Raw genomic sequence first — 14,283 nt, 5'->3', positions numbered from 1 at the left:
CCACCATATCTGCCACCATAGTGTGGCCGGTCCCACGCATGACAACATGCTCCCCACCACATCCCTGCAGGGACCATCCCCCAGACCCTACCCCTGGACTGCCCCACAGGGAATGAGTGCTGAGGTGCTGGAGCAGGGACAGGGGGAGGGCTTCTTCACGGATAGGGTGCTGTGGGAGGAATATTGGCAGCCCTGGCCAGCTGTGTGCCACCCTGGCCTTGGGGAGCAGGGCTAGGTAGCCCTGCGGAGTCTGGGGAGGCGGTCACCAGCTCCTGAGGTGGGGACGGAGGGCTGCTCTTGGTGGCTTTGCTGGCCCCTGGGCCCCCCCTTGCTGCACGTGTCAGGCAGGACCTTCACGATTAAAGCCCTCAGCCCTCATGCTGCAGCTGCTGTGACAGCCCAGACCATGCAGGCTGGCAGGAGGCCACGCACCCAGAGTTCTGCCCCCACGCTCAAGGGCAGAAGGGGGACCCCCAGGGCCAGGGTGAGGAGGAGCCAGTAGGGCCTGGGGACGGTGCCAACACCTAGTCAGCAGGGTCTGATTTTGAGCCTCAGCCTCCACTTCAGCCCCGGAGCTCCTGATAGGAACATGCCTGCCCCATCCAGGCAGGGGGGTGGCAGAAGTGGCCCCTGAACAGGAGCCAGAGTGACCATGATGCTGGTGTCACCTGCCCCCGAACCCCTGCTGCCAGCAGAGAGCGAGCAGGGGGGACAGCTATGCGGACGCTCCCCCAGGTGGCTCCCGAGGTGGCCAGCGGCCTGTGGGTTCACGGGGGCCTCCACCTCCCCAGAACGCTGTGCCCGAGGCCTCGCCGTCCTGGCGGGGCTCCGCTCTTTTCAGGCCCTGTACCAGCCACTGAGTTCAGGAAGGAGCAGAAAATCAGAAGAGGGTGGGCTCAGGACACAGGGGCAGACACACCTTCCCGGCTGAGCCCCTGCATGCGGGGAAGGGAGCCAGGCTGTGAGGTGCCCCAGGGTACCCCATAGAGTGCACGGGTGCGTCCCCAGCTGACACCCTAAGGGCAGCACCCTCCCTGCCCGTCTTAGGGTCCTTCAGAGTCCTTCCTCCTCCACAGGCTACCCAGACCCCACAGGTGTTTAAAGGCAGATATCCTGCAGTGGAGCCTACAGAGGCCCCACGGAGGCCTCTGCCAAGTGCTTATCAGACAGAGAGGGCTGCTGGGTGTGCATGTGGGGAGAGCCCACCGCCAAAGATAAGCCCACAATCCACGCGGCCAGCTGCTCGCGCTGCCCTCTGCCTGATAGAGTGGGGCTGTGGGGTGACACAGCCTAGACCCTGTAGTGGCGGCAGGAGGGATGGGCATCTGCCATGGAAGGTAGGGATATTCTCCTGGTCAGAGCTTCCCTGAGCAGCGGATATGAGAGAGCACCTGGATGCAGCCCCTAGCTGCCTTGACCTCCCTGCCTCCCTCCCCACGTCCTGATGATCTTCTGTTATTTCTTCCTCCCTCCACGGGGAGCAGGCCGGAGCCTGGTGCTGAGGGTCCCCAGCTCGGGGCTGTCACAGTTTGGCCACACCTAAGGACACACCTGCCCTTGCCATCCCCCTGCTTCAGTCGTCTCTGGCCTGCCTTCTGTGCTAGCATTTACAGGAGACGGATAGCGGCTTCTGCAGGGAGGAAGGACTCCAGCGGCCTGTGTGCCGGGGGCAGGGGTGGAGGGTGCAAATGGCCTCCAAGGAACCCAGAGACGTTTCAGAGCCGCTGTCCTGCCAGGCCCTGCTGGACACTGAGAGAGGCCAGGCCGTGTTGCCCAAGGCAGGGGCCGCCCTTGTTCTCCCTCGCTGGTGACAGAGGGTGACCTTTACAACGGAAAGACAGGTGGAGTCAAGACAAACGTTTTAATCCCGTGTCTACTAGAATGTTGGGTGAAGTTGAGTTCAGGGCAGTCCTGCCAGTTCAATTACCTTCCTGATGTGGGGAGGTGGGGACTACACCCCTGCCAGCCTCACCTGCTTAGTCTCGGGATCTGGGCAGACAACATGCACCCCGTCATTGCCTCCTGCCTGCTGGGGGATGTGTGGTCACCCCATACCATCACAGGACGGAACTCCGATCCCCTAAAGTGGACCCTGTACCACATTGGAAACTGTGGCCTCCTGGGGGATCGTGCCCCAGGCTGCTCCTGGTCCTTCCTTCTCAACGTCTCCCCCTCACCCCTGCAGGGCGGCAGTGCTATGACCTCCTGGTGATTGGCGGGGGATCCGGCGGCCTAGCCTGTGCCAAGGAAGGTACGTGTCCTGTGTCCTGCATCCCGCCAGCATGGCAGGGCCTCCAGGCTTCCGGGTCCCCTGGAGAGGGCAGTGGTGCTCTCCGGGCTGGGTGGGGATCCTCCTGAGCAGCTACGAGCTGAATGCATTGTCTCTGCAGTTGGCCCACTCCTCCCCGCTGCAACCCCGGACAACCACTGATCTGCCCTCTCTCATTGTAGATTAGTTTGCATTTTCTAAAATTCTGTCTAAGTGAAATCATGCTGTGTGTATTCTTACTTTCCGGGCTTCTCCCACCAAGCACAATTATTTGGAGATTCATCTGTGTTGCTGTGTGTATCTAGAGTTCACGCCTTTTCATTACTGATAAGTATTCCACTGTATGTCTAGACCACGTTTGGTTGGTTCATTAGCCTGTGGATTGGGTTGTTCCAGTTTTTGGCTGTTGTGAACAGTGCTGCTATGAACATTCGTGTGTGTGTGTGTGTGTGTGTGTGTGTGTGTGTCTTTGTGTCTTTGTGTGGATGTGTGTTTTAAATCTCTTGGATAATCTCCTAAAAGTGGAACAGCTGGGTCATGTGGTGTATCTCTCATTTAGGTATTTTTTCATTTCTTTCAGCAATATTTTGTCATTTCAATATACAGGTCTTTCACATCTTATGTCAGATTTATCCCTAGTGTTTCATATTTTTAAAACAGCTTTACTGGGCTTCCTTGGTGGCGCAGTGGCTGAGAGTCCGCCTGCCAATGCAGGGGACACGGGTTCGTGCCCCGGTCCGGGAAGATCCCACATACCGCGGAGTGGCTGGGCCCGTGAGCCATGGCCACTGAGCCTGCACGTCCGGAGCCTGTGCTCTGCAATGGGAGAGGCCACAACAGTGAGAGGCCGCATACCGCAAAAAAAAAAAAAAAACAACAAAAAACCCCAGCTTTACTGAGGTACAAGTCACACACCATACAGATCATTCATTTAAACTGCCTATTTCAGTGGATTTTATATTCACAGTTGTGCAACCATCACCACCACCAATTTCAGAACATCTCATCACCCCCAGGTACTCTGTACCCACTGGTAGTCACCTGTCTCCCTCCCCTCCTCAGCACCAGGCTACCACTAGTTTCCTTTCCGCCTCTATGGCCTGGCCTGTGTTCTGGATGTTTCATAGAAACGTGTGGTTTTGCTCTCCCTCAGCATGATGTTTTTAGTGTTCATCTGTGATACAGCGTGTGTTAGTACTTCGTTCCTTTTTTAGGGCTGAATAGTGTGGATGAACCACATTGTGTTTATCCACTTGTCCGCTGGTGGATCTTTGGGTTATTTCTGCTTGGGGCAGTTATGAGTAATGCTGCGCTGAACATTTCTGCAGGTTTTGTATGGACGTGTGCTTTTATTTCCCTTGGGCAGATTCCCAGGAGTGGAATTGCTGGGTGATAGGGTAGCTCAAGGTTTAACCTTTTGAGGAGCTGCCAGACTATTTTCCAAAGTGTCTGCACCATTTTATATTCCCACTAGGAAGTGTGGGGTTCGAATTTCTCCACATCCTCGCCAGCACCCGTTACTGTCTTTTCTATCATAGCCCATCCTAAGTAGGTGGGAAGTAAGTGGTATCTCATTGTGGTTGACTTATATTTCCCTCATGGTTAATGGAGCATCTTTTCATGTGTTTATTGGCCATTTCTGTATTTATGGAGAAATGTCTATTTAGAACCTTTGCCCACTTTTAAGTTCGGTTGTCTTTTCATTATTGAGTTATGAGAATACACACACACGTATATTCTGGATATTAGATCCGTATCAGATGCATAATTCTCAATTACTTTCTCCCATCCTAGGGGTTATCTTGTCACTTTCTTGATGGTGTCCTTTGCAGCACAAAAGTGTTTAATTTTGATGAAGTCAGTTGATCTGTTGTTTCTTGTGCTTTTGGTGTCACATCCAAGAAACAGCCGATCCAAGGTCACAAAGACTTAGGCCTGTCTTCTTCTGAGAGCCTCACAGCTTCAGTTCTTACATTTAGGCCTTTGGTACATTGTGGATTAACGTGCAGACGTGGTGAGGTCATTGCCTCCGGGTTTGAGACATGCACCTTTCCATGTCACGGTCCCCCTTCAGGAGACACTCTCCCACCAGTCACGTTCCACTTCTACATGTTACAAACCCCACAGCACATTGTACAACTTTTGTTTAAACAGTGATCTTTTTTTTATACTGATTATTTTTTTGTTGTTTTTATTTTTATATATTTATTTGGTTGCTCTGGGTCTTAGTTGTGGCAGGAGGGCTCCTTAGTTGTGGCTCACTGGCTCCCTAGTTGTGGCATGCAAACTCTTAGTTGCGGCATGCACGTGGGATCTAGTTCCCCGACCAGGGTACGAACCTGGGCCCCCTGCATTGGGAGCGCAGAGTCTTAACCACCGTGCCACCAGGGAAGTCCCTAAATAGTGACCTTCTGAAGAGATTTCAGTGATAAGGAAAAAGCTAACACATCTGCCCATGTGGTTGTCATTTCTGGGGCTTCCGTTCCTTTCTGTGGATCTGAATTTCCACCCGGCATCATTTTCCTCCTACTGGAAGGACGTCCGTGAACATTTCTTGTCGTGTGGCTCTAGGGCTTATAAATTCTTTCAGCTTTTGTGAGTCTGAAGACATCTTTACTCTGCCTTCATTTTAAAAAGATATTTTCTCTGAGTATAGAATTCAAGGGAACAGTACAGCCGGCCCTCTGTATCCACAGGCTCCACATTCACAGATTCAACCAACCACAGATCAAAAAAATATTTTTTAAAAAATTCCAGAAAATTCCAAAAGGCAAAACTTGAACTTGCCGCATACTGGCAACTATTTATCATTTACACTGTATTTACAACTACTTACACAGTGTTAACGTTGTATTAGGTGTTATAATCTAGAGATGATTTAAGGTAAAGGTTACTGTAGATGCTGCACCATTTTCTATAAGGGACTTGAGCATCTGGCAGCTCCGGGTTGTCCCAGAGCTCATGAGAGCTCTTGCCATTGTGGATAGTTTCTATTCCTGTTTTCAAATTCACTAATAAAAGAGTGTGCGATGTCTACTCGACCATGAACCCCACTCAGTGCAGTATTCATCTCTACAGTTCAACTTGGGTTCTTTTTTCTATCTTCCATGTTACTTCTTGACTTTTTGAACATGTGGAATACAGTTAAAACACCTGTTTTACTTTTTTTCCCACTAATTCTGACGTTGGTGTCAGTTCTTGGTCAGTTTCCTTTGACTGTTTTTCCCTTTAAGGGCTGTATTTTCCTGCTTCTTGGCGTGCCTGGTAATTTTTGTTTGAGTGCCAGACACTTCGGACTTTACCTTGCTGGTTTCTGGATATTTTTATCTTTCTAGAAATATTTCTGAGCACGTTCTGGGATGTAGCTGCAGACAGTTTGATCTTTTTGAGACTTCTGCTTAAGATTTGTTAGGCGCTCTGGTGCTGTGCCCAGTCTGGGGCTAATTATTCTCAACTGCTGAGGCATGACCTTCCTAATGCTCACCCAGTGCTCCAGGAGTTAACGTTTCTCCAGGCTGGCTTCTGGGAGCAGCACTGTCCCGGCCTTAGGTACTTTCCCCTCTCTCTCCTCTGTCCCAGGAACTCTCAGCCCGAGAGCCTGCTGGGCCCCCTCCATGCTGTGTCCTGCAGACTCTCTGGTCGCGGGGCTCACCTCGTCCCTTTCCTGTCTCTCAGAGATCGCTGGCCTTTGTTTTCGTTTATTCAGTTTCTTGAAACCATTATTTCACGTATTTTGTCAGGATTTTTGGTTATTTTGAGCAGGAGGCTAACTCTGGTCCCTGTTGCTCCATCCTGATCAGATCTGGGAGCCGGGCGTTGTTATGTCTGAGGTGTCCCCTTGGCCGGAGACTTCAGATCAAGCACTGGGATCCCATCTTGATTCAGTTGAATGAAATGGTTTTGTTAATGAAGACTTCTAAAATTTGGTTCTAATCTTGGTAGCTGGTAGCCATGAATCAAGCATGTTCTGTAGTGTTTCAAACACTCGTGGGCTCGTGACATACAAGTGGGGCGTGCCCTCGGGGCCGTCACGGCCAGGGACCAGGGCTGGCTGATGCAGTGCCACAGGCGAGCCAGCAGGAAGCCCGTGATTAGTCCTGACCTCAGAACCTGGGGCTTGTGGCTGGGGGAGCCTGCTGATAGCTGGGGGCTCCAGGCAGGGGTGCAGTTTGGAGCCCTGGTCTTGGGGCCTGGGACCTGAACCTGCCATTTGACCTCCGAGCTTCCATTTCCTCACCCTGAGAGGAAGCAGCAAACGTCCACCTGGGGGCTCTGACCAGCGTAGACCGAGGGCCACCCCACGTGGTGTCTGGGGAAGAGAGGAGTAAGGGAAGGCCTGGGGAGCGAGCCGGGGGCCTCCCTGTGATGCCTCCAGGGAGTGTGCTTGGGGTGGGCCCTGGACCTGTGCTGGACCTGCAACCAGGTTGCGGGGGGGCGGGGGACGCATCCCAGCACTGCTCTGGTGGGTGGTGCAGAGCCTGAGGTCAGGAAGAGGTCGGGGTGCCCATCTAGGGGCAGCATAGCTGGGAGCAGAGGCAGTGGGAGACCCGGCTGCATAGCTCATGGGCGGCTGCTGGCCTGGTCCTTCCCCAGCCTTCTCTGGGCCTCATGGGCTCCTGGGGTCCCCGACCCTGAATCAGTCCCTGGTTGTACTCACCTGCCTGTTTCTCTGGTCCTTCCAGCCGCTCAGCTGGGGAAGAAGGTGGCTGTGGTGGACTACGTGGAGCCTTCCCCCCGAGGTAGGCAGCCCCTGCCGGGAGCCACGTGTCCTGGAGAAGGTGGGGGTTCACATACAGAGGGTGGCTGAGCCCTGGACTACTGCCCAGTCTCTGGACAGCGTCCTGCTTCTCGGGGAAGCTGCCATCACTGTAGGTTCCTCATCCTTCTCATTTAAACCAAGTCTGAATGCAACCGCAGCCGGCGCGTCCACACGGCAGGTTCACCTGGGCCGCGTTGGAGTTAAAGCAACTAAAAGGAATTGGAAACAGCTATAGAGCAGGGCTGGCCTGGCTCACCTGAACCCTGTGTCCTCTTCCCACCTCCCCAGGCACCCGGTGGGGCCTTGGCGGCACCTGCGTGAACGTCGGCTGCATCCCTAAGAAGCTGATGCACCAGGCGGCGCTGCTAGGGGGCATGATCCGCGACGCCTCCCACTACGGCTGGAAGGTGGCCCAGCCCCCGCACGACTGGTGAGGGCACGTGGGGGACGGCCGATCCCATCAGCCTCGCAGGAGCTGTGGGCGCGATTCTCACCTGGGGGCACCTCTGGGCCCCCAGCAGTGGGCAACGTCTAGAGACGTTTTTGGTGATCTCCACAGTGGGGGCTGCACATCCCCTGGGTGGAGCCTGAGACGCTACCACTTGCCCCACGGCGCCCAGGACACCCCTGGAAGGACGCTCGGACCAAAGTCTGCAGTGCTTCAGGCCTGGCGGGTGGCGCATGGTCCGCTTGGAGCCCCTCGGTCTGAAGCCCCAAACCTGGCCCGGGGGCAGCAGCCGTGGGGACAGACATCACCTTTACCACCTTGAGAAACCCCTCTGCCTCTGGGCATTTCTGTTAAGGGCTGTTTGCCTCTAATAATCTGTGGCGGGACCCGCAGCTGACACTTGTGTGGTGGCTTTAAGCATCGTGCTTTGTGTCAACAGGGGGAAAATGGCAGAAGCCGTTCAAAACCACGTGAAGTCCCTGAACTGGGGGCACCGGGTCCAGCTGCAGGACAGGTACTGACGCCGCACTAGGCTCTGGGCAGGTCCTGGGGCACATGAGGACTCCCCAGGAGGAGGAGGCGTGAGACCCGGGTTAGAAAGCCCGGCCACCCTCGCCCCTCGCAGTGCCTGTTATCCTCACTGTCCCCTCCCTGCTGGGCACCCCCCTCACCAGCAGGAGGTCCATGGGTGTTTTGGGGGGAGGGTAACTGGGTGCATGTGGGGGCCTCCCCTTCCTGGTGGAGGGTGTCCAGGTGACAGGACTGACCTCGGGGGAGGCCCGGCCACCTCCGTCCTCACACACCAGGGCTGAGCTTGGGCCCTTAAGACGCCCCTGCATGGCAGCTGTGGTCACCACGTACCGAGGAACCCTGGGGAGACAGCAGCCCCGCCCCATGCTTCCCGGTGCGGGTCCGCACACTCCTTTTGCCCCTCGTGAGCCGTGGGTGGCCCGAGCTCACATTGTAGCCATCTGCCTAGTGCTCCCTATTTAATCCTGAGGTGATGCCTCATTTGCAGAGGAAATGTTTGAACATCCTATTTTTATTTTGCAGAAAAGTGAAGTACTTTAACTTCAAGGCCAGCTTTGTCAACCCACACATGGTTTGTGGTGTCTCAAAAGGTGGGGAAGAGGTGAGCGCCCTCCTCCCGGGGCCCCTGGGGCAGCACGGGCCAGTCCGTGGGTCAGTCTGTGGCCCAGGCGGGTGGACCTCAGCTCTGCTCGGTCTCAGTGCTGTCCTTGGAGATCAGCGCTGCTGGGATTGATACGACGTTCCTCTGGGCTGAGGCCAGTCTAATTCTTTGTGAAGGAGGAAGTGACCACGCCAGGCTGCCCGCTGCTCGGGCGGCTGCAGCCCTGCAGGGGTTTGCGGGGATTCCAGGAGACCTTACCACCCGTGCAGTCCTGTGTAAACTGTGAAGTGCTTGGACTTAGAGGCTCTCCTGCCAGTGTCTGGGGCTGCTGCCACAGGGTCCACACTGCAGGGCAGAGGCTGTGATGGGGAAGCTGGTGGAGCCCTCGAATGGGGACTGCAGGTTACCTGGGTGACTGTGGCTTTCTCGGTTTCTTCTCAGACTCTGCTTTCGGCCGACCACATTGTCATCGCCACCGGAGGGCGACCGAGGTACCCCACGCACGTGAGTGTCCTCAGGAGCCCCCACCCCCCTACCCCGTTCATGGTCTGGTGACATGCACCTCCCACTCGCCCCTGTCCTCCAAGTGGCCCTGTGCTCACAGCTGTCACTTTCCACTGCCCGTGCTCTCGAGTGCCCTCTGCTGAGCCAGGTTCCCACATCCCCACTTGGCTGAGTCCCGAGAGCGGCTCAGCTGCTGGGCCAGCCCCCGCCTGCCCTCTTCCTGTCCCCACATCACTTCTCCTCTATCTCCCTTGTTGATTCCTCCTTTTTAGCCTCAGAATGTTGGAGCCTTTGGGACTTAAGCCTGGTTCATCCTCCCCCAAACCCAAATCTTGTTCTTTAGTTGATGTGAAACTCACATACCATAAAATGCACCCTTTCAAAGGGTGCAGTCCAGTGAGTTCCAGTTTATTCAGAGTCGTTCACCCGTCGGTCCCACTACTGAATCTCAGAATGTTTCATTCGCCCAGAACGAAACCCTGGCCCCATCAGCCGTCGCTCCTGCCCCCCTCCCCCGGCCCCAGCAGCCTGCTCTCTGTCTCTGTGGATTTGCCTGTTCTGGACGTTTCACATCAGTGGGATGAGATGCATGGCCTCTTTGACCAGCTTACGGCTGAGTGATGTTCCGCGGTGGGTGTGACATTCTGTTGTCCGCTTGCGTGGTGGACCTCTGGGTTGTTTCCACTTTGTTATGAGTGATGCTGCTGGGAGCCCATGTGGATGCGAGTTGTCCCTTCTCCTGGGCAGACACCTGGGGGTGTCTGGGGGTGGAGGTCCCAGGCCCCCAGGGCGGGGGGGCAGCCTCACCGTTTACATCCCCACCTGCAGTGCGTGGGGTTCATCCTTTTTGGTTTCTTCTCGTGTCTTGTGATGTTTTACTGAAAAGTGATCATTTCAAACAAAATGACATGTTCACTCTGGAAGCTAGGATCTCCCTCCACTTTGGGATTTCGTTTATTGCTGCTTGTCTGTTGGGTGATTTTTCTGGACCGATTTTGTAAACTTTTTATTCTGTGTCCTGTGAGGCTACTGAGGTCTCTGCTCAGTGGCCAGCCAGTGACTGGGCAGAGATGTGCTTAAACACCAGACCCAGGAAGTCTCCCCGTCTTTGCGAGGCTCCCCACCCTCAGTGCTCAGCCTGGTGGGGGGCGCTCTGCCTTCGCCCCCACCACCTGCTTCTGCGGGGCCTGGAGGCCAGTGCTCAAGGCCGCCCCAGACCCAGACATAGGCCCAGACAGGTGGATGGGGAGGACCAAGGGCGTGGTTCTGCCTCCTTGCAGACTCTTAAATCTGAACCTCCGTCCAGTTCTGTGCTTCCACTGGAAACAGGAGCTGGGAGGGTGCCAAGGCAAGTGCCCACTCCAGTCCTCAGACCGTGACGTGGCCCCTGCCGCTGTCAGCCCAGCAAGAGCAGCCTCCAGAGGGGACCAGACAGCTGTGCCAGGTGGCCCTGGGCAGGATGTGTGGCTCCGTAGGAGGGGAGGGCTCTTGTTCCAGTAGCCACACAGACAGGGGCCAAGTGGTGACCATTAGTGATCCTTCACCCACAGCTGGGCCCACATTGGCTCCACTCAAAGCCCCTGATGGCCGAGGTCAGTTCCTGGGACCCAGAGATCAGCTCAGCTCCACCCTGCACGTGGCTGCCAGAGTGCCTGCGAGGAGACTGGCCCGGCCTCTCCCTGCTGTCCGCTTGCCTGAGGGGCGGTGGGGGGTGGGTGAAGTGGGAGCCTCGGGTCCTGGGGAAGCCGCTCAGTGGCCACTCTGCTCTTGGCTGCCCGCCCCGGAGCCTGCCAACACTTTTTGTGTTTTAGTCCCTTTGATATCCAGACCTTTCGATCTTCTTGAGCAAACTTAAGAAATTCCTGACTTTATTTTTTTTGCCAATTGGAACCGTAAACTGTTTGAAATCCGTTTCCTCTCTCCCAGCACATCTGACTCTCAGGGGCTATAGAGAGGACGTGTCCTGTGTCCCCCACCTGCTGGGGTATGGGGTGACCTGGACAACTCCCGGGCACAGGGCCCACCATGCTGTCCCTCAAGGGCCCCCGGTTGGTCGCATCCAGCCTCCAGCCTGGCGCCCTGGGAGCCGGCCCACCCCGCTTCACCCCTTGCTCCCCACAGCCCTGGGTCTGGATCTGGGGGGAGTCCTGGAGAGCAAGAGGAAGGAGCAGCTGCCCCGGGCCCCCAAGGGAGCGGCCGTATCCCCTGTCCCAGAGGCCGCACCCGAGGAGGTGCAGCCACATGTGGGCAGGTGGTTCTGGCCCAGTTGTGTCTACAAACTGGGCGTCCTCAGAGGGAGCCCCGGGGGCAGCCGGGGATGCAGGCCTTACATTGACCCTTTTCCCGGATAGATCGAAGGTGCCTTGGAATACGGGATTACGAGTGATGACATCTTCTGGCTGAAGGAGTCCCCTGGAAAAACGTAAGGCCTGGGGGTGCCCAAGGGGCCCCACTCCCCTGTGCACACAGCCAGGCGGGGAGCACATGCTGCTGCCCCTCTGTAACGCATTCTTTCCCACCTACCTGAGGGAAGGGCAAAAAGCCTGGCCCTGTGCCCATTTGGGGCTGACACTCTCCCAGGACTGAGTCACAGTGCGTGGCCGTTATTGTCTGGGGCGCAGGTTTTCACCAGGGTTCCCAGGAGCCGCAGGTCCCAGTGGGTCCTCAGGGCCATCTGGGTATGCGGGTAGGTGGGTGGGCCCTGGGGGAAAGCCCTGGTCCCCCTCCGGCTCCAATCGAACGTCCCCGTTTTCATCTGTTTGTCACCTGGGCTTCCCTGAAATCAGCAAAGGCTCGGGCTGCCAGAAACCAGAGCCCACCTGTGAAGCCAGGCCCGCAGCGTGACTGGCACCCCCGTGGCCAAGGGCTGGGTTCACTCCTGGCATGGGGTCCGGGTCTGGGTGCTGCTGCCAGGGCACTGAGGAGACCTCATGCTCGCAGGGACCATAGAGGCCACCAGAGGGCGACAGAGGCTCGGCTGTCACAGTGCTGGGCTGCGGGGGACCAGCTGCCGATGGCCCGAGGGCATGCCCCGGGGTGGGCAGGCGTGTGCAAGTGTGCATGTGTCAGCATGGGTGAGGGTATGTATGTGTACATGTGAGCACGTGTGTGAACACGTGAGCACACGTGTGAGAGCTTGCGCGTGTGCTCGTGCCGCGCTCTGCTTGTCCCTGCTATCCCAGCCTCACGAGGTGTCCTTTTTCAGGGCTGGGCACGGCCCCTGGCATGGGGGTGGCTTGGTGTGACCTCCCACCACTCGTGGCCACCTCTTTGTGAAAGGCTGCAGTGAAAACCCCGACGTGTGTCTTCTTGTTGTCTCAGTGTTTCTTATGTGTCGTGTGCACGGTTAGGGCTGTGTCCACGGTAGAGAACTGCGGTCCCGGCTGGGCGCCTGTGCTGCTCTCCCTGCCTGATGCTGCCTCGGCATTTCCATGGGGCCTGAAGGGAAGGGAGCCTCTCCTGCTCCCTGTGGGGGGGTGGAGGGAGCACAGCCACTTCTATCTGCGGTCAGGCTCCTGGCCGTGGCCACCGCTTCGCCTCCCACAGGGCCCCCAGGGCTGTGGTTGGTGCTTCGACTTGGCAATAGTTGTTAATTTTCCTGATGTCACATTTATCACGTTTTCTCTTTACGCCATAGTATCTGGGTTATTTGTTGTTTTGTCTCTGACTAGTAGGTTAAATGTGGCCTGGTTTCATTTGCATTTGCTATTATGTGGTCTTTTGTGTAATTATTGGCCGTTTAAAATTGAGTGTGTAAGTTGTGAGTGTGTGTCTGTGAGTGAGCGTGTGTCTATGTCTGTGAGTGTGAGTGTGTGTGGCTGTGAATGGGGGCTGCTCGCTCCTGGGCCTTCTCTCTGGCTTTTCTCTTTCTTATCTTCCCGCGGGTTTGCTGTCAGGGCTGAGATCCCGTGTTGTTTACAATTGCAGATTTTCTCAGCTTGTCCTTTTAATTCATGTAATATACAAATGTGACATACAAATGTTTTGGTCTTATTTTTTTTAAGTGTAGCTTAGGCTCTTTTACACTTAATGGCTGTTAGATTTATTGCATGTTCAGGAGGGCCTTTCCCCACCAAAATCTTTGACAAAAGCCCTGGATTTCCTGTGGGTCCCAGGGCCTTGGGGCGTCTGCAGCACATCTGTGGCAGAGACGGGGTCCCATGCGTCCACCACCAGCCCCTCCCACCAGCCTGGAAGCTCCTCCAAGCAGAGCCCAGTCCTGCTCTGGCGCTGATTTGGGGTCCCTACCGCTGCGCAAGTGCCCAGCGTGGTCTTCAGACCTGCGTAGTTTTCTTGCGCATTGATTTCTCTGGGTCACTGAGGCACTTTGCCAGCCTCTCCGAGGTGGACTGTGGAGACCGTGGTGCCGATGGCCTTCAACCTGCGGCCGCCTGGACACTGGCTCCCCGCTCTGTGCTTCTGGCCTGGCCGAGGCCACCCGTGTGGCCCGGTAATCTCCGCCCATCAGCGAAGGCCAGCAGTTTCTGAATCCTGGTCTTTTCTTAAATTAGTCCCTGTGTGTTTTATTTTCTCTTGTTTGCTATTTCCCCGTTACATTTTGAGAGCCAAGTCCACCTCCAGGGGGGCCGGTGTTTGGCGGCTCTCACTGCCCACTGCTCACCGGAGGCTGGTGTGCGGAGAGGCCGCACAGGCCGGAAGGAGGCCCGGGCGCAGGGGCCCCGCGCAGCTGCCCCCAGTGACCACGTGCTGGGGCAGCGGCCTGCGCGGCCAGGAAGACAGCCCCAGATATTGGGGTCAGGAAAGTGTTTATTTTCTTCAGAAAAAAAAACGTTTAGAAGACTTTTTTTAAAAAAGCTCTTTCGTTTAGAAGGAATCTAGGTATGTTATTGTTTAAGGAAAAAAGTGTTTGCAATGTATCAGTCACCCGTTCCATTCTGAGCATGATTTATGTGAGGAAATGGTTTTTTTAAAAATTAAGCTGGAGATATATCCCTGTACGATGCTTCTGTGAAACGCAGCTTTTGTGCGGAGCTGTGGATGCAAGTTGTAACAGTGTGATACGGGAGTCAGTGTTTACTCCTTACATTCCTGCCCGCAGTCAAAATAAGCCCGAGGGTCTACAGTAGCATTTCTGTATTTTATCAGCTTGGGCTGGGCCGGGGGGGCCTCTGCTCACACTCTGAGGGGCTGTTTCTGCCAGATTTATTTGC

General features: G+C 55.8%; 1 protein-coding gene across 3 annotated transcripts in view; it reads left to right on the top strand.

The window, feature by feature from the left end:
* TXNRD2 (thioredoxin reductase 2) overlaps positions 1-14,283 on the top strand; it is a 34,515-nt gene that overhangs the window by 618 nt on the left and 19,614 nt on the right. For all 3 annotated transcript variants that reach the window (XM_082668307.1, XM_082668306.1, XM_082668305.1), the window contains exons 2-8: positions 2,186-2,251; positions 6,952-7,008; positions 7,317-7,458; positions 7,916-7,990; positions 8,530-8,608; positions 9,050-9,112; positions 11,464-11,534. In XM_082668307.1, coding sequence (XP_082524433.1) covers positions 2,186-2,251; positions 6,952-7,008; positions 7,317-7,458; positions 7,916-7,990; positions 8,530-8,608; positions 9,050-9,112; positions 11,464-11,534 — 553 coding nt within the window. The remainder of the gene's footprint in view (positions 1-2,185; positions 2,252-6,951; positions 7,009-7,316; positions 7,459-7,915; positions 7,991-8,529; positions 8,609-9,049; positions 9,113-11,463; positions 11,535-14,283) is intronic.

The sequence above is a fragment of the Grampus griseus genome (assembly GCF_964374135.1).
Source record: "Grampus griseus genome assembly, chromosome: 12".
Lineage (NCBI taxonomy): Eukaryota > Metazoa > Chordata > Mammalia > Artiodactyla > Delphinidae > Grampus > Grampus griseus.
Note: the sequence above shows the minus strand (reverse complement) of the source record. Positions and strands in the feature narration are given on the sequence as shown.